Source organism: Melospiza georgiana, chromosome 11 (genome assembly GCF_028018845.1).
Source record: "Melospiza georgiana isolate bMelGeo1 chromosome 11, bMelGeo1.pri, whole genome shotgun sequence".
NCBI lineage: Eukaryota > Metazoa > Chordata > Aves > Passeriformes > Passerellidae > Melospiza > Melospiza georgiana.
Window position 1 is genome coordinate 7,437,931 of NC_080440.1, and position 26,662 is coordinate 7,464,592.

The 26,662-nt window shown below is 43.6% G+C and overlaps 1 protein-coding gene across 12 annotated transcripts in view; it reads left to right on the forward strand.

Annotated features, from left to right (window-relative positions):
* Nucleotides 1-26,662, forward strand: part of CADPS (calcium dependent secretion activator) — a 203,218-nt gene that overhangs the window by 89,157 nt on the left and 87,399 nt on the right. For all 12 annotated transcript variants that reach the window (XM_058031860.1, XM_058031862.1, XM_058031867.1 and 9 more), the window contains exons 7-11: nucleotides 2,034-2,145; nucleotides 5,848-5,987; nucleotides 7,974-8,040; nucleotides 15,969-16,077; nucleotides 17,071-17,283. In XM_058031860.1, coding sequence (XP_057887843.1) covers nucleotides 2,034-2,145; nucleotides 5,848-5,987; nucleotides 7,974-8,040; nucleotides 15,969-16,077; nucleotides 17,071-17,283 — 641 coding nt within the window. The remainder of the gene's footprint in view (nucleotides 1-2,033; nucleotides 2,146-5,847; nucleotides 5,988-7,973; nucleotides 8,041-15,968; nucleotides 16,078-17,070; nucleotides 17,284-26,662) is intronic.

Sequence of the window (26,662 nt, forward strand, 5' to 3'; positions counted from 1 at the left end):
ATTCCACTGTTAGTCCCTCAGAAGATGCTAATACCTAGCTACTGTCCAGAGATAATTTTCTGAACCATAATTTAATACACAGCCCAGATAAACTGGGTACTCAGATTGAATACAAATGATGTTTCAGTGGCTTGAATTATGGCCTTATGCTAAGCATCACTATGGCAACTAATGACATCACCACAGGCTCCAACCAGCACAAAACTCAACTTTTGATGGTCTCCATTTGTTGGCGCAGATCTTTTCAGGGCTTTTGGGGGTATGAATATGTAAGCACCAGTGTTGTCAAGGGTTTGCTATGTATGTTTGCTGTCATTTGAAACATTTATTCTCTTTGTGGTTAATGTTGTTCCCATGAAGGAAACCTAATGAAAATTACTGTTTGTATTTGGTTAGTAACATTTGTTGATAACATATGGTCTGGGAATGCTTCAGCAAATAAGAGCTTTTTAATAGTAAACAGAGATACGAGTTCTATAAAGCAGATGCTGTCAAAATACGCAGTGGAAGGTTGGATATTTTCTTACTTTTGCCTCTTACCCAAAGCAAGATAATCTTCCTACTTTCCCTCCTGGTGACAACGCAGTTTTTTGAGAGAAAACATAACCTGTGACCTGAATCTGTGATTAGAAAATTAAGTTGTTTCTTGCTTCTTACCCTTGAAATATTTTTTAGGTAGCTGATGTCTCACACATGGAAAAAGATATTATGTAAAGGACCTGACTGGACCTCTAGTGCTATAGATAATTTAAGCCAAACCTCTGCTGTCTGGCACTGGTGGAGGTTTGATGCATCATTACAAAAGACGAAAGATGTGAAACAGGGACACCAGGAGAGGAAGCTTCAGAGCAAAGGTGCTGAAGAACCCAAGTTTGTTAATCAGCTCTGTGCTGAACACGCTCATCTGCTGAGCTCAGTTGGACAAGATTTGTTCAGTGGGGAGCAAAGCATAATCCCATAGTCCTAGAGCACAAGGAGAAGTGAATTATTTTTACTGATTATTTTCCAAAAGCTAAAAATGCTGCTTGGTGTTCATCTTTGAGGAATATCTAGTCACTGGACCATGTCTTCTGAGCCTTTTCAAGGGAACTGCCTTTCTTTAACTGAGGATCTAGTTTGAGGACAGCCTAAAGTGAGAAAGTGTCATTAACAGAGTGAGGGGGAATAGAAGTGGTTAGTGAGTTATGGTGTTATCATCTGGCTTGCAGCATTCTGGGTTGCAGTGTGGGTTCCACCACATCACCCAGAGGTGTTGCTCATGGCACGCTCTTGGCAGGGTCCCACATGGAATGAGTTCATGTTTTCTCTGCATTTGGGCAACTTGTGATTGCAGAAACTTGTAGATGTCCTCTAGAGACATCTATGTGTCTAGAGGCTGTGGATAATTCAGCCTCCATAGCACTCCTTTCCAAGCCAGGGAATGACTCAGAGAGTACAATAGTAGACAGTGGTTGATGGTGTAGTTGCAGAGGTGACATCTTTCTGGCCACTGCAATCCCACCCACAAGGAGCTGGTGTCCTGCTCTGTAGCCCTAGCAAACTAGGATTACTCCAGACATAATGGCTTGGACTTAAACTTGGGTTGGGCTGAGGCTTGGAAAGCGACCCAGGTTAAGTTGCAGTTTCTTCAGAAAAAGCAAACCTCACTCTCAGCCTGGAAAGCAGAGGTTAATTAGTGAAGAGAAGAGCACAGGCATGAGTGATTACAGACATCCTGGGTGCAGATGTCTTCAATCCTCTGCTTCTCTTGTGACTGCATAGTCTGGCACTGCAGAAGACATTGTTCTTTCTAACTAAGAAAATTCTCTCAAACTTGGTTTCGTGCTGCTCCCAGATGCTCTCTTTATTTCCCCAAAGGATCATCATGGGTTTTCCAAACATCTGTCCCACATTTCCCAAAGAAGATAATTAATGCCCTTGTCACTCACAAACCCAACCACTTCAGCTTGTGTCAGACACTTTTTAGGTTAACTCTTTCATGCCTGAGCAGTGTTGCAGCTGAGCTGAACACCTCTCTGTCCTTCTTTTCACAGCTGGGGCACCCAAGGAGACTTCACAACAACCCATGCACTTCCTGCAGTGAAGGTGAAGCTGTTCACAGAGAGCACAGGAGTGCTGGCTCTGGAGGACAAAGAGCTTGGGAGGGTAAGGAGATTTTGAGTTTAATAATGTTTCCTTCTGGCCCTGCTTTTCTAGAGAAATCTCTCCTGTACAGAAATATCTTTGGAGCACAACATGCTCTGCTTTTTTGCCAAGCTTCAGGAGGGGAAAAGAAAGCGAGCTCTGCACTGCTGGAGAGGAGTGCATCTCGCATGCTGTCTTTGTTGTGAGTTTTTAATGGCAGCATTTCAGCTGGCTGTGCCTGCTCTGAGCAAAGGCAGAGGATCTTGTGTGCAATATTGGCAGTCCGGAAAGCCTCAAAGGTTGCTTGCGGAAATGGACATTCCTGAGGCAGAAAAGGGGATTATGCTGAAGCAAAAAGAGGGGATTTAAGTTTGGCAGGGGACTGTTAAGTTTCTCTCATATCTGCTGAGCAGCCGGTGCACGGTTTGAGCTTTTGAAAGCACTGACTGCGGTACTCCCTGCAAAGGGCTTGGAGCCCTGGCTTCCCTGGGGGTGGATGGTGGCTGAGCTGGTGGCTTCAGTGGGGCTGGACTGGGGAGCAAAACACGAGGATTCATTGCTCTATCAATGGTGTTAACAGCAAAGAGCTCAGATTTCCGGGGTATTGGCCACAGAGCAAATCTTCCCATTTCTGCCCCTTGTTTGTGGTCCCTAAAGCAGTGCCCTGGCACTGGTGGCCCTTGATCACTGCAGCCCAAGGCTCCAGAATATCTGTGGATGGCACTTTCCTATGGCTTTGGGGCAACTTCAGTTGTCTCCATGGATCTTGTGCAGCTGTTTAATTTGTGTTGGGCCCAGGCAAAAGTGGCAGCAAACTCCTTGCCATGCCTTCCTCAGCTTCTCAGGCTGAGATCAGTGTGATGATGACTCCATGAAAATCATTTTGGGGTAAGAGGACTTGGCACCTCCTGTTGTGGCTCAGCATGACCCAGGTGATCTCCAGGGGCAGCCTGGGCTCTGTCTGCCCTGCCCTGCCCTGCAGCACTCCTTGCTCTCCATCCTGTCTGTATGGCTATGGCCAAGAAATCCATGGCCAGGAAAGCCACTGGTCCTGTTGCAAGCCCAAGAATTATATTTCCAATTATGGACTAACCTGTTCAGGTGTTTCTTGCTAACTCCATGGCTGTTTGTGCTTTGACAAGGAAGAGTCTCTGTTCATTCAACAATTTTCCTAATTAACTTGGTTTTGTGTTAATCCTGTTCATAAAAGTTTAAAACATTCTCTCAGGACCTAGTGAGCTGCTGATGTAAATTTATAGCTTTATTGTGGAGAATGCTGTGTGCAATTTTGTCTCATGTAATTCATGTTCATTTTAATTATTTGTGTTTTCATGTTCATGAAGTATCCTTTGTTCTTGCACTTGAGAGAGAGAAAAGCAAAGCTACCCCCTCTTTTGCCCTCTCAACCTTCTCTTCAAAGGCAGTCACAGCCCCTTCAGACTTTCTCATCCACACCTTGATCCTTCCTTTCTCCCTGTCCTCCTTTTTTGACAAAGAGGATGACCCCTCTAGGCTGCAGTACTACAGCTGAAAACCTACAATTGTTTTGCTGCACAGCATCATAATATTTTCAGGATTATTTTCAAAACTTCCTACTTCAAACAGCCTGGCACCCTGCCTTTATCCACTGTGGCATGCTGAGCAGAGCTTTTCACCCAGCCAGCCGCGCTGCCATTCAGGGATTTTCCCCTGAGTGGTTACACTCAGTGCAGCCCCTCTTGCTTTGTGAGCCTTGTTTCCACTGGCAGCCATGAGCACTGCTGACTTTGCTGGTCTTGGGAAGCAATTAGCTGTGCATGTTGTTCTGAGAAAGATGTCAGCACCCAAAGCAACCCCTCTTGCCCTGAAAGGCTGATGAGCCAGCCCTACCAATGTGCTTTAATTCCCAGTCCAGCAGGAAACCATCCCTCAGCCCTGAGTTTCTGCAGGCTGAAGGACACAGGCCAGCAGTGGCAAGTGTGGGGAGCTGGCAGTGATTCCCCTGGCCTGTGGCCACCAGTGCTTTCAGTCGGCCAAACTTCAAAGGGACGCTCGGTGTACCCGGAGCGGCCGAAGGATGACGCGTGTCTGCTCAGGCTGCATCAAGATTTCTTCTTTAAATTATAATGACACCGGGAGTGTGTTAAGCCCCTGGTGTAGCTGTTGGAGTGGGCAGGAACTGCCTGCATGGAGAGAAGAGGAAAGCAGGTTTTATACACAAAACACCCCTGCTCAGCCACCCTTTGAGCAGTGGCTTTGTGCTCTGCCAGGCGGGTACAAAGCCCACTTTCTATTGCCAGCGTTGAGCTGGCAAGCGGCCGCCACTCCTCAGCTCACCACTTTTATCCAGGGGAGAATTGGAAAATGCTCCCAAGCCCTGCACTGCTGAATGGGCAGCTGAAGGCATGGGAATACATCCTGACCCTATTGAAGCCAGTGGCAAGGCTCCCATGGGTTTCAGCCATGCCAGTGCTTCATCTACTGAGGGCAAGGAGGGGAAGAGCTGTGAATTGCAGCACCACTGAGAAAAGTTTTTGTCTTTTGTTGATAAAAGAGTTAGAAATCAAAGCAGAGAGCATCCCAAGCACCCAGAATGGCTGCTCCCTCACTAAGAGATGCAGCTTAGAACAGGTGGATGTTCTTGCATGACCTGCCTGGCACTGGGGTTCCTTGGATGCTGCTCAGAGCTTGGGTCTGTCATGGTTCTAACACCCCCTGCCTCAAGGAGAACTCGTTTCTCATCTTCAGGATTTGCTTGAATGTGTTTTCTTCCAAGAGTGATGCAGCACAGACTGGTGTTGCTCAGTTATCTGTGTGACTAATAGCAGCTTCAGATTCCTGACAGAGAAAGCAATTCAATAAAAGAAGAGATAAATAACATTAATGGATAAGGGTAAAGTTGAGAATCTACTGATGTTCACCTCAGGCTTTAGAGGAGGCAATAAAATAAGTTTTACAGTAATTCATGAGAGGATAATAGCATCAATGATATTTTGGTGGAAAACAGCCCCTAGATTGTTGAATCAGCAGCAAAGTTGAAGAGCAGAGGAATACAAGATTATAGTCTGGGCTGGAGTTTGGCAGGAGCATAGACTAAGCATGAGCAAGAAATGAGTGATGGCAGCACACCAGTTAATGAGGGTGAATGCTGCCATTTGTAAGAATTGTGAAACAATTTGCTTGCATAAAGATTAATGAATTTAAAGAAGATTCATCTCACTACAGCACAGTGGAAACTTGAATTAATTTGTACCAGGCAAAGTCACCTCTAAGAGTGAAAGCATCAGAAGGGGAGCAGGTGTAGGAGGAAGGGGATTAGGCCACAGAGAAAACATGGAAATACCAGAAGATGATCCTCCCAGCATTTCCTGCTGCATGAAATGGAAGCAGAGTCCTGCAACCACTCATGTCATGACATGGGATGCTGATTTTATCTGCTGTCATAGCTCAGTCAGATGTACCCTCCTGAAATGACAGGAGCTGATCATGGAGCTCTGCCTGCACAGCCCCATGAGCTGACTGAGAACCCAAAGAATATATGACCAAATCTCAAAATAACAAGCTGTATTTTAAAAAAGCAATAGAAAGCAATCCTCATTGATGTGAATAGGCATATCCAGACTGACTTCTAGGACAAAACTAGGTCATCTGATGTATTTTTGTTCCACATTATTAATGTTCCCCATTAAACCCAATTTTATGAATAATTTTTCCCTTTAACATTATTTGTTTTAATTCTTACAGGTTGTTCTCCACCCTACTCCTAATAGTCCAAAGCAGTCAGAGTGGCACAAAATGACTGTTTCCAAAAACTGCCCTGATCAAGATCTGAAGATCAAGCTTGCTGTGCGAATGGATAAGCCTCAAAACATGAAGCACTCTGGGTAAACATTTGTCTCAACCTAAAGTCATTTTGTTTTGAATGTGCATTAGGAAATTTTGCTTTTTAAGGTTCTCAAAGAGAAAGTCTCTTTCTCAAGTTCACAGGAGGTGAAGCAGAAAGATAAATATAAAATTGGCATTATTTCAGTCATTTATAGTGCACTTTCCATATTCTTAGCATAGTCTTTTTTAATGCATATGAGCCAAACATTTTAAATTTTAAACATTTTTCCTCACAGGAAATTATGGTTTTTCCTGTGAGAAATGATAGATGAACTGTCCAACTCTCTTACTGAGAATAATATAATTTTAAAAAGTTATTCTGTGTCTCCCTGTATTGATTTCTCAAAACCAAAATCACGGTGCACTTTCCACTTGAAATGAACCCCAGTGTGAGCAACATTATTTTTACTGAGATACACACCACAATTAAATAAATTCCACAATTGTCTTGAGTAGGACTAATAATTGGGAAGGTTAAAAGGGACACAGGAGGGAGTTTCAGAAGATCTGGAGCCAGAGGGATCCCTGACCACTTCTGCCTTCATATAATTAAAGATTAGATCATCCTTGGGAAGATCTAGCTAAGGCCATTGGCAAGGCTCTGACTGCTCTTCAGAGCTGAGGATGTGACAAAAAATTGAAACTATCCAGGAAGCTTGATGTTGGACATAGCTCTCCAGTCTGGTTTTGGTGCTATAGAAGTGACTTTGTTCACTTTTATTTTCATGGCATTTTGTTAAATTCCATCCATTATTAGGTAATTTAGATAACTCATTTTTTCTAATTCCTCCTCCTCCTGTTTTCTCTGCTGATGAGATCAGAGCCAGTTGTCTTGTGTGAAGTTTAATTTTTTCACCACAATCACAGGCACCAAAGCCAGAGAGGACAGGTCCCCTGTCCTGTTTGTTTCCCTGATCTCAGCTGATAGTAGGGCTGTTTTCTGGGTTTTTTCTACTAACATTTGATCTACCTATAAAACTCTGAGGTTTATACCTCTTGCTACCAGAACTGAGATTATCTTTCTGTTGATGTGAGCAGCAATAGCCAAAAGGATATTTATTACCTTCTTCTTGGACTAGCCAAGGACTCAAAGCCCACATCAGCATGACTTGGAGTTTTGTGATTTAAACATTCCCCAAGTGCATGCTAGATCCCTTCTGGCATAAGGAACCCCTTGCATAACCAAAAATAAAATCTTTTTTGTATTTATTGAGCCAGAATGAAAGTAATTATAATGATACATAAAACATATTAATGCTGAATAATATCCTTATGTTTATTATTAGCCTGGTGCTGCCACTAGTTTTGCCAGTGTTTGTGTTATAGTGTCACAGTGGCCAATTCATCACAGAGATTAAATGCTTATTTTGACATTAATTTTTAAAGTTAATTCTTCCTTTGTAGAAAACAGTAAATTCACTCCTCCTCAGAGATTATTCAGTTTGCTCGAATTATCTGTAGCCAAGCAATTTCTCGGATTTCATCTTAGAGCTGCTCAGTGAAGTGCCCTGGTTTAGTCAGTCCAGTGGGTATTGAGATCCTGTGTGCTGGGTTTGATGTAGGAAATGTCCCTCTGTTTGACAGCTCCCCTCAGCAAAATGGTTTTATGAAGGCTAAAGCAGATTTGGGATTTCTCTCCCTTAATTCTTCTGTTGCAAATGCATTCTTCACCCATCCAACCATGTTGTAGCTATTCACTGACACTAAAGAGCTTCAAATTCTGAGCAAGTTGTAAAAGACAAAAGGAAAGAGAGAATTAATACTGTGTAACACTAAGGGTCTGTAAGATTTTTATGTCACTTTCTTTGCAGGTAATCTGTTCAGGCTAGAAATAAACCCATTCATGAGTGCTGCTGAGCTTGAGAGTCTTGTAATTGCTCCTTCTTGTGCATTAACTTCAGTTTCTAAGTGTAAACAGAATATACTGAAAAGCAAGAGAACAAATTAACACTTGTGTGCTGAATTCACCTGTTCTTTTCTCCTAGATATTTATGGGCCATTGGTAAAAATGTTTGGAAGAGATGGAAGAAACGATTCTTTGTCCTGGTCCAGGTAACAGATGTAACTAGAAGTGATCCTAAATCACAACATGAAGTACTTGAGTCTGTCCTCTGGCCATTTTCAGTGCGATGTGATTGATGCTGAGCTGTGGTTCTGTGCAGGGTGGCTGTAAATCATGGATTCTTTTCTAAATGTATGGGTGTTCTCAAGGATATCCCAGTTGCAGACTTCTAGCCTTGAGTTTCCAGATGCACTTGAATGCTTGATAAAATGGAGAATCAATTTTAGTAAGGAATTAATGAGGCAAGGAGGAAGCTCAGTCTGTCTTGGTTGGAGGTTCTTGGGCTCTCTTTTGAACCTCCAGGTTAAATTTGGAGCCCATTTGAATCTACAGAAGTTTTATCACTGGCTATGTCAGAATCAACATCAAATCATTCTTGACATCTATCTTGCCTTCACATTTATTACTGCTTCTCATTGTCTAACAGCTCTCAGTGATCATTTTGCAGTCATCGTTTTGCAGTATCTTCCTTTTTCCCTTTTTTCTTGTTTTCACTTTTTGCCCTCCCTGTGGTTAAACCTGTACATTTGACCACTGTTAAGAATGGAAAGAGGAAACAAGGAAACAGGCAGATGTCCTCTGTAACCTAGAAAGGTTCTGCTCACTGCTTTGTGTGTTAGATCTTCCTCACCTTCCAAGGACAGGTGAAACCGCTGCATTGGCCACAGAAGTGTGTGGCCTCAGTGTGAGTGATCCATCTTCACACCAACCTGAGGAAGTCACAGAGTCCTCTTGGGTCCATCTCTCTCCTCTCTGGACTCTCTTGGTGTGTTGTCTCCAAGTGTGAGGAATAAAACCTTTGTTCAGGGTTTTCTATGAAAGCAACACAGAGATGCTCTGATAAAATAACATGGGATCCAACTGAGCTCTTGTGACACCAGAGATCCAAACTGATCAGGTCAGAAAGTAAAACCCTGCTGCTGATGAGACAGATGTCAGGTCTGCTGTAGAGGGGCAAAGTGTAGGAACAGACGTGGTATAAACCAGGTGCACCAGGCTCCACATTTGGAGCATGCTTGTTTATGTGCTGTCCCGTGCTGGTGAGGAGAGGAGTCCAAGCAGTCCCTCTTCCACCTTAGACACCTGATTTTCCTGTCCTAAATCACCTGGGGAAAGCTGGTTCCTTTGTTTTGTGTTAGTTATTGCTCCAAGTTCAGCTGTCTCAGTAGGAAGCTTAACTGTATTCAATCCCCTTTTAGCCACCATGACTGGCTTACATAGCATGAAACTGTGGGGGAGATAAGGAAATCCAACCTTGGGAAGTACAGGAGATTTAGGATGTGTGGGACCCATGTAAGAGAGACTCATTGAGTACCTAGTCCCATAACCAAGTATGATCAGCAGAGGCAGTTTAAGTGCTCATTTTGTACTCCATGTGGGGTCAAAATGACCACAGAGAGGGGGGAGGAAGTGTGGAGCAGCCATAGGGCACGCCTCTATCTGCCTTTCCCTTTTGGGAACATTTTATACTGACCCTGTTCTTTGGCAGAGATTGGAGGATTGCTTTTCTCTGTATGTTTCCTTTATAATTTTCTGAAATGAAGTTAGAAGTGCTATGGCTGTCCATGATCACCTGTAGTGCAACCGGTATTGCTTTTCCCTGAGAGACAATTCAGTCCTATTAAACCAAGTTCTCAGTTCTTTTTTTCCCTGGGAAGAGGATGCTCCAAAACAGAGAGTCATTTTTCCCAACCACATTTCTCCCATAAGTAATTCTATTGATATTCTTCTGTGCAAGGGTTTGCAGGTTTGGACTTGTCTCTCAGAGCCTTCTGGCCATTCAGTGTGGTTGCAGTTGCTTCTCTGGGTTTTAGCTGCTATAAATTCTTAGGCTTGCTGTGGAATTGAAGCTCTCAGAGTTATTCCATGTTTTCTCATGTTACTAGGTCTGTATTCGTCAGTTGGCATATCAGAGCAGGATTTGGCCAGAAAAGCAATTCATTTGAATAAGATGAGCAGACTTTTGCCCCCAGAGAGTCTCTGTAGCCCACCTCAGAAATTCCAGCTGCCACTGCAGCTTCTCTGTTATGTTACCGTTTGCTCAACATTTGGTGCAATGTAAAGTGTTCTGCCGTACATCAAATATAAACAAGAAACACTCTCTATGCAGTCCCTCAGATGTAGTTTGAGCATATTGAACATGTCAGCAGGCAATAAAGATGGAATAAAAATACTTTGCTGTCCGTATGTTTGTCATTTGCTTTTCATGCAATGCAAAGGATGGGTGCTGATACGAACAGGGATTGGCAGTAAAGGTGTTGATGTCCAGGATGCTCTGAACTCTGCTAAACCACAGGCAGAAAATAACCACTGCAGGAAGGTGAGCTGGCTCTTGTTACAGAGAGTGGACAAGGAGCAGCCCTTCTTTCAGGAGCTTCATCCACACCAGCCTCCTGCCTGCACCAGAGTTCAGAGATAGAGCCCAAAGCATGAAGTCCATTTGACATATAGTGGTCTCGTCAGTCCCTAACACTGCCAGGAGGGCAGGGCTGTTTGGAGGAGTAACTAAATATTTCCTTTCTGATCCCTTGTCTCTGTCCCTTTCCTGTAGCATCTTCTATTGCTACAGCATCTCCTGTTGCTTGCAGAATAACCTCCCCCTCATGGTCCTGTGCTCTCTCCCTCTTTCTCCATTTCAGATGGACACAGCCTTGATTCCTTCAGTGCCATTGGGTGGTACCACTCTGTCTTCTGGTACCAGTGGTTAAGAAATTCGTGGTAATAAATACTCAAACTCTTCATAACTATTTAAACGAGGCACAAAAGTGCCAAACTGCATGGGTGGCACCAAGGAGGAAGGTGTTGATGGCAGTTTGTCTCTTTTGTGTCAGTGAAGCCTTGCCGCCAAAAACGGAGGCTTTGCGCACGTATGGAGAAAAAGCAGCTCTGCTGGGAGCGCTTCCACTGCTACTTGGCTTGTGTTAAGCCCTGGAGAGAAGGGGAAAGGAGCAATAACTTCCTTGTAATTTGGGTGGAATAATCCCTCGCACCTTCTGTGTCTGTGTAACTGCAAGGGTTATACAGGAGTGAAGTGATTTGTTTGGGTGTAGTGGCTGCGAGCAGTTCCTTTGTGTCATTTCTAGACCTGAGCCTCAACTCTCCAGCACCTGCCTTGCTGGGTGGACTTGGCTCAGCCCCTCAAGGAATGGCATGGCATGGCTGGCAGGGCAAGGGTGTGTGCTCCTCCAAGCATCGATCTGTGCATTAAGAAGGGTTAGTTTTCCCTTCCGAATGAATCGCAGTCCTCTCTGTACACTGCCCACCCTTCTCATAGACACCCTTTGAGATGAGCAGCAGAAGAGCAGAATACTGATTAGATGTAAATTACATGGCAGAGACTCGTTACTTGCCTAATTTTAAATCCTGAGATATGCAGTGTGAAAATGATGGCAGAATATGGCCCTGAGCTTGGATGGAAATGGTCTGCAGCATCACAAGCGAGGAAAATGCTTCGTAAAGGCAGCAGTAATGCCAGTGGCAGTGGTAAGCAAAAGCAATTAAGCTATTTAGGGCAAATTTCTCTGTGACTGGTTAGGAAAGAAATTGTACATCAATTTCAGATGTTGTAAGTGTTTCCTAAGTTGCTGTATCAGCTGCTCGAGCACAGCACACAAATTTCAGCCAGTTTGCCAATTAGACCCTCATGCAAAAGCTGGGATTTTTGATAGCTGGCAGAACTTGTATTAATTCTTTGCAAGGTCTGATGTGCTGTACTGGCAATAACACCATGGTTGGTTATGGTGGGTTTGCTGGCTTTGCAATAGGAAATTTCTTACAATGATTTTTAAGGGCAAGTGAATTAATTACACTGAGATTTCAGACTGAATCTGTTCATCTCTTATCATAACCCCATTTCAGTGCTCTGGCAGCATATGGGAAGTAACACTCCATGGTACCTGGATGACATGTCTGCTGAGTAGCTTGAAGCAGTTTTCAGCTGATTGTGTCTGATGGTGTTTGCAGAATGTTGTTGGAACCAGATCAACTCTCTGCGGATTAAAACCAGTTGCAGTGTCTACGCCTGGATCTATTGTTCCAGTGACAGACTCCCTAAACTCAGTATAATTTAGACTAATAGTGACAGTCCTTGCTTTTAGCAAAACTCAGCTGACTTGGGATAAAATGAAATGAAGTAAGAGTTCAGTAACTCTGAATATCACCCCAAAATTGAAAATAATTCAGCAGAATTGCAGTGTGTTACACCAGCACTCCTAGACCATGGTCTTCAAGCTGAGGTGAATGACCTGGTCCCCATAATCATATTAAATAATGTTTTCTCTTAGACTCTTGCTGAAAATTAGGCATAGATGGTGATTCTTGTAAAATCTGGAGTGTGATGATACATACAAAATATCTGGAAATTGCTGGTTAAGCTGATGCCACAGCTAGTTCCACCTGTCTGCAGTAGGTCCATACTCACACAGGATGAATTCCCACCACAGCCCTGCCCAGGAGAGCACACACATCTCCTGCTTGAAGACAGGAGCTGGGACAACTGTGTTGTGCAGTTTTTTAGACCTGAATGGATATGCTGAAATGTGAAAACTGCTGTTTTCATATTTTTTTTTAAACCTAGATGATTTCCTCTGCTCATTTGTGTCAGGAAAGGGCTTGGGAGGCAACATACAGCTGCAACAAGAGGACAAGAATCTCCCATCAAAGTGGAAAGCTGTATTACAGCTGGCAGTATCTTTGCACGGTTTCTCTCCCTTGGGACAAAATGCATGCTGTTAATTTAGAAAAGGTCCATTAAAGAATTTAACCCAAGTAGGATGGTGTTGTGTCAACAGTAAAAAAGGGGGAGCAAATGACTGAGCTCAGAGTGTGAGGCATGACAATTAACAGGTTTGAGCAGGATCCTGGGGAAAGCAGTGCTCGCTAGAGCAGGAGTCTCTGGTGGAGAAACCAGGACAAAGTCAGAACTGGTTAATGCATATCTGCTGTATTTATTAATCAGTTGGATTATATAGCTGGTGACAGAATATGGTCAAGTGCCAAGAAAGTCAGATTTAATTTAGCAGCCTGGGAATAGTGAACTTTGGCATTTGTCTCCTGCTGTCTGCTTCCCCTTTCCTGAATTTCTTTGTCTTTTCCCCCACCTTTTTTTTTCCCCTTATGTTCTTTTGTCTCAAATTATTTCTCAAAGTGTTTTCCCTTTTTTGTAATGAACCAACCAGGGGTGCTTTGGATTAGTTCCCTTCTTTTACTTTCTCTCAGTTCAGCTTCCTTAGATGCTCCTTTCCTGGCTGTCATCGAGTCCCTGGATGAAATCCCAGCTGCTTTGTGAATTTGTCCCTCACTGGGCAGAGATTTCTCCTCTGTCTTCCTTCAGTTTCCTCTCTGTATCTGTGTTTTTCCAATTACTCAAACCATTCATCTTGCCCATCCCATCTGCTCGCTCGCTCTCATACTCAGCTATGGTTCAGAGTGAACTCAGCAGGCTGTAAGATTAATTTCTGCTATTAACTGTTTCACTTGTCTGGCCACTTCTGAGCTTTACAGAAAGCAGGCTCTGTAAAGCACAATATTTTGGAGGACTGGTGAAAGGCAAGTGCAATCTTCTCTTGACCCTACAGTGTTGTTCTGCAGCAAAGCACAACTGTGACATACTGAGCTTTCTAGAATCTCATTTTCTTGGGCTTGGCTTTGCCACTGCTTGTAAATGGAAGGAGCCACATGGCACTGGTAGCCATGGCACCAACTTCTCTCTGACCCCAAGCAGTAAATGCTTCAGGCAGCAGGATAGGGCACCCAGGCTGGTCTGCCAGTCCTTGAAGTCAGTGGCTTGAGTTGTTTAGGTGCAGGCACTCTGCATGGCACAGTTGGCACCTCTTCCAGAGACCATCATTAGCTTTGTCCTCTCTCCAGCCTGGTCCTTGGCTTGCTCCTGCCAGCAAGCTCAGTTCCTGAGCTTGGGCTTCTGAGCTGTGTGAGTAGAGAAGAAGTAGGACGTGAACCTGGATGAGCCCTGGCTTGCTGCCTATTACAGACCCACCTGCAGGTTTCTCTTGAAGGTCTCTTCTAACAACAATGTTCTTTCAAGGAAATCCTGTGCATTCTAACAGGAGAGGTCAGTCTGCTTTGCCTTTGTCCCAGGATGGCTGCACCAAAGCCTACTGTCCTTTATAACCTTTAACATGAGAAATACAAGCTCTGAAATGCCCTTTTCCCTACGTTGCCACTGTGTTGCTATGATTGTCTTATTGATAGGCCAGAAGAATATTTTCTGTGTTCAAAGAGGAGTGGAATTACTTGTATATGAAGAAGAGCCCAAAATTCAGACCTCATGTTCAGGGTCAGAGAACAACAGCTGAACTACTGAATGAATTACCTGTTGCTATAGACCATACAGGAAAAGAAAAAAAGCGTTAGTGATATTAAGGTTCTCAATAAATGTCAGCACAGGTTAGCACTGACTCATTTCAGGAATTGCATTTATCATGCAGTCCCTGAAGTTCAGGCTGTCTAACGCAGAGAAATCGAATCCTTACTGCTCAGACGAGATCTCTAGGATTTTCCCATAAATAAAGCACATTCCGGGGTTTCTCCAGGAGATGGCAGCAACATACTGCAAGTAGGACTGAATGAACGGCACAGGAGTCTGAATGTTGTGCTGAGGGGCACTGGGTTATTTTTAGATTCCCTCGTGTTAATCTTTTTAATTTTTGTGTTGCCCATACGATGGTAGGCATGCAAAGTTCAGAACAGGGAATATGCACTGGTGTGCTCCTGCTATTGGTCTGCTACTTGTCAATCTTCCGTCAGTGCTGGTAGTTTTAAGGAAGATGCAAGATGCTTAAAGCATCGCTTTTAGTCTTACTCCCACAAATGTGTTAATGATAGAGTTTATTCTTAGGTGGCTTTTGGAGCTGTTCCTGGAGGAAGGCTCGGTGCAGGCAGGGCTGCTGGAGCAGGCTGGCAGCGGGCAGGAGCCCATAGAGGGCAGCAGTAAACCGAGTGGTGTCTGAGGGATGCTGTGCCAATAGACGGGTCGCCCGACTTCAATCAATTACATTTTATTAGTGAGAGATGCCACTAAAGTAAATGTTGCGTGTGTCTTTGTAGCCGAGCAATTTGACTGCAAACCCCTCAGCCCATCCATGCTCCCATCTTTCAGGATCTCTCCCAGCTTCCAAAAAATGACAAGCGCAATTCATTGCCACCCACCAGAGTTTTAAAGTTTCTTCCAGAGGTCAAGAAAATGTCCAGACGAATAAAATTACGTCAGGCGTCCAGGATGTGACACAACCTTAACAAAGTCATTTGAAATCATTTGACAGTAAATTTCCCCGTGAGTTCCTCGCCCGGGGCACGGAGAATCCTCTCCTCCGCTGGCTGGATGAGCTCCTTGCCGGCCGTGCGGATCGCGGCGCGCCGGGAACGCGCGGGGCTGATGCGGCCTGATGGGCTCCCACGGGCGATGCCGAGCCCCGCTCAGCCCCGCAGCTGAGCCGCCTTCCGTCAAGAGCCTGACTTTGAATGTATCGTGTCATGCAGATGGTACCTCAGAGGAGTGAGAGCTGCCATTTACAGCACTGATGACAACAACTGCCGAGATCGGTGGCATCTTAAGATTGCTTTAATATGACTGGCACCTAGCAATTTAGCTCACATTGTTTGTGACAGGGTGTCACTCTTGCACTTGTCTGGGGATGAATGATAGAGGGTTTTAAGCCGTGGAGCTTCCTCTTTTGGAGGAAATTAAACCACTGTATGTACTGATGCGGAGAATTAGGTGCGTGCTGCAGGAGGGTGTGCTAAGAGAGGGCTTTGAAAAGTTGAGTCTGTCTCTTTCTCTAATGGGTAATGAGCATTCAAATTACTCCACCATCCCCCGTCCCTGCAAACACCCTGTAAGCGCTTTGGATTGCCTTGTGGTGGTCACCCGGTGCCATCTTAGGTTTGTGGTTTTCCTCAGGTTAGTCAATATACATTTGCTATGTGCAGCTACCGGGAGAAAAAAGCAGAACCTCAAGAGCTGCTGCAGCTCGACGGATACACTGTGGACTACACCGACCCGCAGCCAGGTACGGGTGGCAGCTCCCTCACCACTCCAAAGGGGCTCCCCTCTCTTCCTCTCCCTGCCTGCTGCTGCTGAGCATTATTCTAAATATGTTTGTGTTTATATTGATCATTAGCAGTGCATGGCTTTACTATAAACAGATCTAAGGGATAGAGCTAGGAGTTGCACCAGAGGAGGGAAGGACTCATCTCTTCTGGGGAGCCTAAGTGAATTAGACACTTAAATCCCAATGGAATTTTATTGTGAGCTGAATGCTCAAATTGAGTAACGGTTCTAACCTGTGCCTTCAGATCATATTCCCTAAATAAAAGGCTAGCAGCTATGCTTGTCTTTGTTGTGGGCAAAGCATTTTTGCCTGCCCCATTCTCACTAGGATGGATGTCAGTGCATGGAAGGGGCAGGGACAAAAAGCCCCTGGTACCTGGAGGTGCCTGTTGGTGGCTGAGACCCTTATTCAAGTGGACAAGCACCATTTTTCTTTTATTTCAGTGGGACAACTTGCTAAGCATGGCGATCCTCACCATGCCCTGGGTAATGGTGTCCCCAGAGGAGATGAGAAAAGATATAGTAGGTTGTTTATTCCCTTAATTCTCATATCAGGGAGATGGGAGGATGAGTGCCAAATCAGGGCATAGATAGAAATAAGGATATCACCCAAGGACCTTTTTCTGCAGTGTGAGCACTGATGCTTTCAGACTAATGGGGAACCTCCCTCTCAAACCACATTTTTAATTGGGCTCCAGTGGTGCCCACATGGAACTTGCCCAGATGGAGCTGTAGGTGAGAGAAACAATTAATCCAAGTGTGTTGGGGCGTGTTTTAGTAATTGGGTTACCTGGGGACCTGTGGGCTGTGTTGCAGGAGAGGGGACTGAATTGGGGGCAGCATGGGACTGGGTAAAGAAACACCCAAGCAGTGGTGGGGTGGGAAACAGGGGGAGATCTCCTGGCTGGCCTCAAAGTCTGTGAAACTGCATTGTCGCTTCCTTTCCTGCCAGGTTTGGATGGTGGCAGAACATTCTTCAACGCTGTGAAGGAAGGAGACACGGTGATTTTTGCGAGTGACGATGAGCAGGACCGAATCCTGTGGGTCCAAGCCATGTACAGAGCCACTGGCCAGTCTCACAAACCTGTGCCACCTACCCAAGTGCAAAAGCTAAATGCTAAAGGAGGAAATGTACCCCAGATAGACGCTCCAATCTCTCAATTTTGTAAGTAAACAAGTTCTCCTAGACAGCCAAAGTCTTTGATGGAAAGATTTTCTGCACTGATGTAAATCAATATTCACACTTGTGTTTCTGATTTCAAAACAAAATGTTTTTTCATTATGATAAAGCTTCTTTTTACATTAGTAGATCCAGAAGCAGTTAACCTGTGTGTTTGACAGAACCAAACCCAAGAAACAAAATTCCTTGGGGACCTTGTCAATGGATATTTTAAAGTGCAATACTTGATGGAGGAGAGAGACTGGGATCTGAGAGCCTGAGACCCACCTTGCCTTTCACAGACATGTGTTTTACCCCCACACAATAAATTGCACACCCAGATCAGAGCAATTCATTAGCACCATTAGATGTCTGTCAAATGCATCATGTGCTCAAAACTACAGGTGCAAATCTTGCAAGTATGAAATGCACACACAAAAAGAGGTCTCCTGTTGAATATTCAACTGTAGGAAAACATATGGTATTTTTAACAGGTTGCTTTGCAGGCCAGTTAGATGTGAATTTAAAGCAATCATCTTTTAAGCTGTAGCTATGCTGCATGTCCTATGCAGTTACACACACTTTGCTTCATCTGAAATTTAGAGCAATTTCTTTTCTCTTGCAAATGTAATTTGATTATAAACCACATAAATGCCTCTTCACTCATTTTTCTTGAAGGTCTCAATCATCTGCAGCCCCTTTATTATGTAACATACAGCATTTCTTGCTAGTTTCAGCAAAATTTAAGAATTATTATCATTAAATATAAGTAAAATAAGGAAAAGTGGCAAATATTAAAGAATTCTTCTGATTGAAATAGATTTCAGCTTTTTCAAATAGTCTCTGTAAAGCAGTTATGGAGTATATTGTTGTAAGGAACTCAGAAAATCGGAGCTTTCCTTATTGATAGCATTTGACCATCTTTTATATTTGTTTAACTTCTTCATGTCAGTATTTATAGAAAGTAGCAGTACAAGACATACAGCTGTATGACCAGTACTACAGCAGAAAACCTCTGCTTGCTGCTTTTTAATTTTTTTGTGTCTTCCACACGCCTCTGTGTTTTGGGCTCCCTTCTGCTTTGCCTTGCTGCTGCTGCAAGTGAAACGTGGTGTGATGCAGTGTGGTAACCTATAGTCAGTGTTTTCATTTCAGTGATCTTCATCCTCTTCATTGCAGTCACTGACTTTGGGAGTGCAAGGTGTAAACAGCAAGGGTTGGCAAGGAAGGACACTTCTCAGAAAGCCAAAATGGGAGGTGGGAATTGGCCTCTTGCAAGTGGGACATTTTCTGGCTGTGATAAGCCTCCAGGCCTGGCTGAGTTGTGCTGACCTGAGAGCATTCCCAGGGATTTATGTCCCTCCGCCCAGAATGTTTAATCAGAGAATTCGCAGAAGTAGCAGGCACAGGTCCTTCTACTGCTGCTTTTTCACATGCTAAAAGCCTTCAAAGCATAGCAAGGGGGAGTAACAGAGGGATTCTGCCCATGGCTCCCTCTCCTAACAAGTGATGCTGAAGGCTGCTCTTAGTTGTGGTGTTGGTGCACTGGGATGCACTCCTGTCCATCCCAACATGATCCCTGCAGAGTAGGATCAGAGCAGAGAACATCAAACTGAGGAAACTCCTTCCACTCTTCTCCCATCCCTGCACACATCAAGCTCGGAGAATTTTTCCGCTGGGTAAATTCCTGATATTTACAGAGTTTTCAGTTCACCTGACCAATATGAAGGGTCAGGTGAGATGTTGCTTTCTAAGACACATCATAGCAGATGTAGCAAAATCTGCCAGGATTTTGAGGAGGAAAATGGATTGCCCGGGGCTGTGGACACTTGGGTGTATGATTCGCTTGCACAGCCAAGCCCTGTGTTTGTGGGAGAGCTGAACCTCTCTGCTTAGGGTACCTGGGGCGGAGAAGGGACAGCTGGCTTGTCCTAAACCTTGCCACAGATCAGGGAAGTCAGTGACTGGGCCCAGGGGTCAACTCTGCATCTGCACAGCCCAGCATGTCCATCAGAGCCTTGTGCTGCTTGTGGTCCTCCAGACTCAGTCTGACTGTGCTCAGAGCTATAGACGTGCCACAGGCTTGACCTTGTTTTTGCATCTCGCTCACTTGCCAGGAGGCAGGGCTCCCTCATCCTTGCTTCTGGTGAAAACAGCCAAGATTTCACCCCCTGGGCCCTCCAGGGCATTTGAGGGAGTCAGGATCTGACCTCAGTTTCTCTCACTTGTTCTGATGCCAATACCAGCTCCAAATCTGGATCATTTTGCTTTTTATAACACCACCACCCTCTTTCCATCCACAATGTCTTTTTCTGTAAGTTGCACAGCATCAGTCTCCCCTTTTTGCTGCAAGAGCTCGAAAACCCTCTTGGATGTGTTGTGCCAAAGCCTGGGAGAGAGAGACTAGGTGGCTCATCAGTCCATCAGTGTGATGGCTTAATACTTGAGCATCTTCTGGGCTACTGTGTTTTGTCCTTGGTTTTCCTTCCTCCTCCCCCTTTTGATCTAGATCCCTCTGACAGGTCTTTGTGCACATCCTACAAGAGGAGGAGGGCAACATGCCATAATACACCTTCATCTCAACAGGAAAGGCTGCTCATTTTTCATATTTCAGCATGTATACATGGCAGTGCTCATTGCAAAAGTCATAGGGCACAACAGTTGATCCCAAGCATCAGTGAGTCATGCATGCCACATATGGGGAGTCCCAAATGCACAAATACATATCTCAGCTCCTTCAGTCTTGAAATCCGAAGATACCAAGTATTGCATTTTTAAAAGGGTCTAGGTTTGTTATTGGTTTTGTATTTGGCTTGGGTGTTTTGGTTTGGGGTTTGGGTTGTGCTTTTTTTTTTTTTTTTGCCTGCGGAAAGGTAAGGACTTCTGTGACACATTTTATTCTTGTATGTTTATCTCTATACCTGTCATATTTTTTATTTTCTTTGTGCTTATTAGAGGCTATGGTGAATGAGGATGTGCAAAGAAGTAAATGTTAAGCCATTTGACGAGTAACTGTTGTTACAGCTTCCATGTCGTAGCAGTCCGAGACGGCTCATGCGCATGCATGCACACGCACAGAAAATCCAGCCCTCCGTGCCTGGCATGGAGCTGTCTGTGGCACAGAAACTTGGGAAGCACATATCTTGCTGTTTGGGAAACTTGGGAGAAATAGTAAATTCCATTTGGCTCCCGCCTCTTTTGACTCAGTAAATATAAAGTTTGAGCAGCACTCAAATTCTCATCCGCAGTTCGATGGCAGCGCTTGACTTAGAAGTAAACAGACAGCTCCGAACCAGGGTGGAGTTTATTTTATTTGCAATTTAAGTACTGAAAAAATAGATCCTGCTATTCATTAATTTTTGTATGACTTACAGTTCCTTTTACGTGGGTGAACAATACCTGTTAGAGTGAAAAGTTTTGCTTTTTTTGTTTTGCTACAATTTCAAAGAAAAACTCCATTTACACAAAGCTGTGCTTTTCTCCAGTGTTCGCATTATAAAAGAAAAAACCCCAAACTGTTCTTGTTTACTGTTGAAATCATTCACAGTATTATGGTCAATAATGCTGCCAATACATATTACACCTTTTGGCAATATTTAAGCTTCATAAAAGTGGTCACTTGTCTGAAAGCACCAATCTTTGTTCTGTGTTAGTGATGTATCAAAGAAAATTCCCAAACGTGCTCAACATTTTTTTTTTCTTGAAACCCTTTTTTTTAACATGAAAGATTGGTCTGTACTTGTTTTACGTATCATTTGTGGTTATATTTAGTTTGTAATGTCTGTTTATATTTAATAACTGTTAATCACACCATATACAATGAGTTGGATGTTTTGAGAATTTGTGATGATTTGTTCCCCCATAATAAGTAGCGAGGTTTATTGAGCTGCTTGAGAAATTTTCAGCTATAAGTGGTTTTCTTTTTGGTTGGTTTGATTTTCTTTTAGTTTCTTTTTCATTCTTTGCTTGAACCCAAATATTTAGCTGCTAGGTTAGGGCTCCTGTCTGCTTTCCTGAGCCTTGTTGCTAGTCTTTATGTTATTCTGGTTTGTTCCTTCTTACCCTGCTAACTTCTAGCTGGACTCAAGGGTAAGTGCTTCCCTGTAGCTAGCACAGCTCAGATAATCAGACTAGATTATCTGACATATGCAATGTGCTTTTTTTTTTTCTCTTAAATCTTTCTCATGTTTAGATTTTGTAGTACAAACTTTCCATGTTATTTTCCTGAATTGAGATTTGAAATGTAAGTTTCCATACTGAAATTGGGATGCATGTGATGTTTGCATAATTGCCTTCTCTCCCTGGCTTTCACATTGGCATCAAGTGATCCTCTTAGTAAAGCCAATCATTAACATTTCTATTTTTCATTCCAAGATGTAAATAGTAATTAACATCACAATAAAACTGTAAATAATACCTTCTTTTGTTTCATGGAAATTACATCTAGTTGACTGCTTCCTGCCTGAAAACAGATCATTTTGCACTCTGACAATATCCTTTCTCTCCGTGCCGATGATTAGCTTGGTGCAGCGCACCAGAGTGCAGGGCTAACCATGGACACCTCAAAGCATAGAAAGGTAGGGCAGGAGACCCCAAGAGACCCAGAGAAGGTGCAGGACTCCAGAGGAGGCCCCCAGAAACCCCTCCACGCATGCCCTGTGAAAAGAGCCCTGAATCATCGAGGTTAGATTAGCTCCTCTCCCATTAACTCGGCAGGGAATGATTTCAGCAGCCAGTGGCAGCTCTCTGGGTCACCCTGCATTTGGAGATGCTGGCCTTCTCTGACTTAAATGCATTTCTCATGGTGCTGCTGTTTCCCCAAATTATTATAAATTGTTGTTTTAGCATGGGTCTCAGTCACCAATCAAAGCAGTGCTAGTCAAAAAATAAACCAGGGGAATTGCTATTTTACTTTTTCCCACTGGTATACCTACTTTGCAAAAGATAAAAGCCCAGACCTGTGCTGTAAGTAAAAATCCTTTATTGGTGTTAAAATATTCTGTAATATCTGGCGAGTGCCTGCTTTCCTTAGGAGGGAATAGCATCAGTGGGTCATGAGAGCTGGCAAATATGTATCTGGAGTATCTGAATGCAATTATGAGAAGGAACAGGCGGTGTTATCCCTCTTGGCCATCAACAAGACTCCTTTTTTCCTTCCTCCTCCTTTTATTTATTTTTTCTTCTTTTTAACTATGTGTGAGTATGTGCGTGTGTGTACAAATATCCCCCTGGGTAGCAGGCAGAATTCCTTCTCAGCAGACACTTTCTTTTTTCTTTCTTTATTTTGTTTTCTAAATGTTCGGATTTCCAAAGAGAATTCTTATCAGACTTTACTGCAACAAAAAAAACAACCCACAAAAGTTTAATTTCAATGAAATACAGATTTTTGCCACTTTGAAAGAAAGAAAGAAAGAGTGAATGAATGAACGAATGAATGAACCTGGGTTTGGCAACATTACATGTATTTGCACTACAATGCATCGCTATCTTATTAGATTATTAGTTTTGTGCTTTAATTGCTTTACTTTTTTAGATAGTTAAAGATATCATGAGAACGCTGCTGTGTCTTCTGTATTGTCAACTTGCAGATGCTTCATTGCAGGAATGCAGAATTACAATGTTAAATCAGTCTCATAACCTGCATGAATTTAAAACTAGCCTGTAAATCTCTTTTACATTATTAAGAAGCCTGGAACTCTAACTTATGAAATACAAATTCACAGGTTTCTGCAGCCATCCAATTCAAAATATTTTAAGTAGTTATAAAGATGCTGTGAAACAATGTTTTATATTATAAATAGCTGTTCTAAAACTGTGTTTTTAACTTGCCACACAAGGAATTATGTAAGTGCATACTACAAATTCTTATTCATCTAACTGCCAATCCTTAGACAACTTAGATTGCAATTCAGTGCCTGGTGTGTCTGGTGATTTACAGGAGCATTCATAACAATTTATTAAATTTCTAACTGAAGCAGGAAAGAATTTGTTTGCAGCAGGGAAAGAGCCATAAGCCACCAGAATAAACAGCCCATTATATTTAAACCTGTCTTCTAACATGCAATAATATGAAGGGGAGAAGAAAGAGCCCTTGGCTCTGCAGCTGAGAGGCAGATTGAGGCTCCTGCAGCAGCCACAGCTCCGCACAGGGAGCAGGTTTGGGGAGCAGGTTTGGGGAGCAGGTTTGGGGAGCAAGTTTGGAGAGGAGGTTTGGGGAGCAGGTTTGGGGAGGAGGTTTGGGGAGGAGGTTTGGGGAGCAGGTTTGCAGAGCCCTGAGCACACACACATCACTTCTCAGAGGTAGCAATGCCACAGTGAGGAGGGGATGTGGGAAGTCACCATCCAGCACTGCCAGCAGTTCAATCCACCTGGTGTTTTAATCCAGGTACAGGGATTCAGTGTTTCCCCCTCCAGAACATCAGTATTTGCTAGTGAAGTCTCTTGCTCCACACAGGCAAACAAAATGGGGTTTTCAGGCACTTCCTTGGGTATTTCTTTAACAAGTCACAGCCCAAACGTGTCTGTGAGCAGGAGTTGCCCCTCAGGGCAGGCAGTGGGTTGCAGTGGGCACTCCATGAGCCACCTGCCGTGGTGCATTGCTGGCCAGGCTGGAAAAGTTCTCCCACTTTGCTCAGCCAGGCCAGCAGAGAATTTTCTAGAAATATCTGTAAATGAATAGCTGCCATCAATCATTGTCATTCCTTTATTTCATGTCTCCTGATGAGGTTGACTAGTGTCATTGTTTGTTACTGTCCAAACCACATCTTCATTCTTGTAATGTCAAGCAGATATGACAAGCACACATTTTCCAGATGAGTAAGATACAAAGTCACCTTTTAATTTACAGTTGTTTGGGTTTTTGTTTGTTTGGTGGATTTTTATTTTCTTGCAACAGGGAAATGTGTTGTAAAATTTACTAGATTTTCAGTTGCCTTTGGTACTAAAACAAAGTCACTCATTAATGAAAAGAAACAAACTGGAGTAAGAAATTCTTACAATAAAATGGCTACCTAAAGCCTTTTATAACAAGAATTCTTTTATGGAGCTTGTCCCCCGCTATTAACTTCACTGCTCTCAAAGCGAAATCTGCCAAAATTATTGCTGGAGCAAAAGAAATGCAGAGAGCAGGGAAATACATTTAAGAAAAAAAAAAATGAGAGATTTGACTGGTTTGTCTCTTCATTTTTAAATAACAGATAGATAAAGAGAAATACAGCCCTCAGAGAACCAAACAGTGGGACAGTCCTTTGGTTTCCTTGATTCTTGTTACTGTGAAATCTTTGTGTTCCTGACACTGGCAGATTTTTAAGATTCTGATTTCAAACACATGTAGGGAGGGTGTGTATGACAGGGGTCCAGTTAATGGAGTCAGCACAAAATGCAAACTGGATAAAGATGGACAAAATAAACCCAGCAGTATTTTAAAAAGGCAGTAATGCAGGGGACCAAATGTTCTATAAAAGGCCAGAGTCTGCAGTTTTGCAGAAGAAAGGTTTGTGGAGTCTGTGCTGGCCATGTCCCTCCACTGGCAGCCTCCCTCCTGAGACCACCATCGAACACCTTTCAGCTGCAGTTGTGTGCAGCTTGTCTAAATATGTAAGATAACTTTTGTGGGCCTGCAGCAGCATTTCAGCTGGGGCCCCGAACAAAGAAACACCAGCGAGCTTGGCACAGCACCTTGGGAAGGGATTGCAAATTACTGGAGCATCATATAACTTTCTTTCTTTGGTTTCTCCTTCCTTTTTAGCTAGAGTAACAGAGCAGGGTCAAAAAAGCAGCTGTATTTGACTGAAACAATTAATTTAAAGTACTTTAAAATTGGCTGTACAGTTTGGGTGTGAACATTAGCAATTCTTGTTTTGTACTTTAAAGTCACATTCAAACTGTATAGGCCATTTTGAAAGAAGGTGGATTAAACATAAAATTTATTTCAGATGTTGGCATTATTGTAAATTGCAGATATTTGTCTGAAGCAGAGTAATAATATATTTAGAGCTGTTATTTTCTTTTTTGTGTTGCCTACGAAGTTTAATGTTTTTGGTATAATTTGATTAATGAATTTCATTTTTAAAAGTGAGCCCGTTGGAAAAATCAAATGCAAAAATAATTGCAAAGTGTATGGGATGTTTATTTAGAATAATTAAGGGAAGATGAGTTTAGTATAGGATTGACTTCTTTAACCTGCTCCTTATTTTTAAGAATTTTGGCCCAATTAAGCATCTGGCCCAGAGCTGATACTCCAATTAAAAGAAATACACATTTGTATTCCCATTCTCCACAGACATCTCCAGTTCCCATTGTGACAGCTGCGTCCCCTGGGTGGGTGATGTGCACCCACCCAGCCCTGCATCTCTGCTGGTGCAAAATGGTTTGGCCGTGCAAGAGCTGAGGCGCTGGGCTGTGCAGGGAGAGCTGCAGCTGCTCATCCTCCTTCCCATGGCAGAAATCCACATTTTAAATCACTGACTGAGCAGAAGTCATGTGCATAATGCTTTTCTGGTCACTTGAGCTCACACAGTGCCATGTCTGATGTCTCTCTCTTCATGTGGTTGTTCTGATGAGGAGAGATTTGGGGCAAATGAGCTTTCGAGCAGGCACCCAACGGAAGATGTGGCTTCAAAGTGTTTAATGAAAGTAAAATTGCCCCTGATTATGGCCAGTTGTGAAGGACATTTAATCTGTGTCTGTTCTCACGCTTGTCAGGGAAGTGTCTGTGCCCCTGCCTTGGGCAGGGTGATTGTAAAAAGCCCAGCCAGACCCTCAGCTCTGTGGAAGCCAGCGGCACTTCAGTCGGTTCCCACCAGCAGAAGGTCTGCTCTGTGCCCACCTTGCTCAGAGAGTGTAATATGGGAAAAAGCTTATTAGTCTGGAATAAAAAATATTCATTTCAAACATGCTTTCTAGCACATATGCTCAAAAAGGTTCACCAGCTAAAGGGCTAGAGGACTCTTCCAATTTCCAGCTGATTTACTCCGCTCTCAGAGCCTCGTTGGCTGAGCAGGAGGATTGACAGTGTATCGGGGCTCCTAATTGAAAAGTAATAAAATCTCTGAGCAGAACTGGCAAATGAAGGCCTCCAGCCAATTTGTCAGCTTGCAGTCAACTCCGAGGAGCCGGGCAGAGCAGCAAGCCATTAAAAATAGTCTGATAATAGCTGCTAAAACATTTTCCGGGCACCGGGGATGGAATGAAAACAGCACAGCCGAACTCTTTGGGAGCGAATGCAATCAAATCCATCTTGGCCCAAAGGGACAGAGACAATGGGGCAGAAAGCTGTCAAAACAGACAGGAGCCAGTCTGTGCTGCAGGCCACAGGGCTGGGTGGGCTTCACATCCCATGGCCAGGGAGGCTGCAGAGGTGCCATGGAGGTGATGTGCTCCCCAG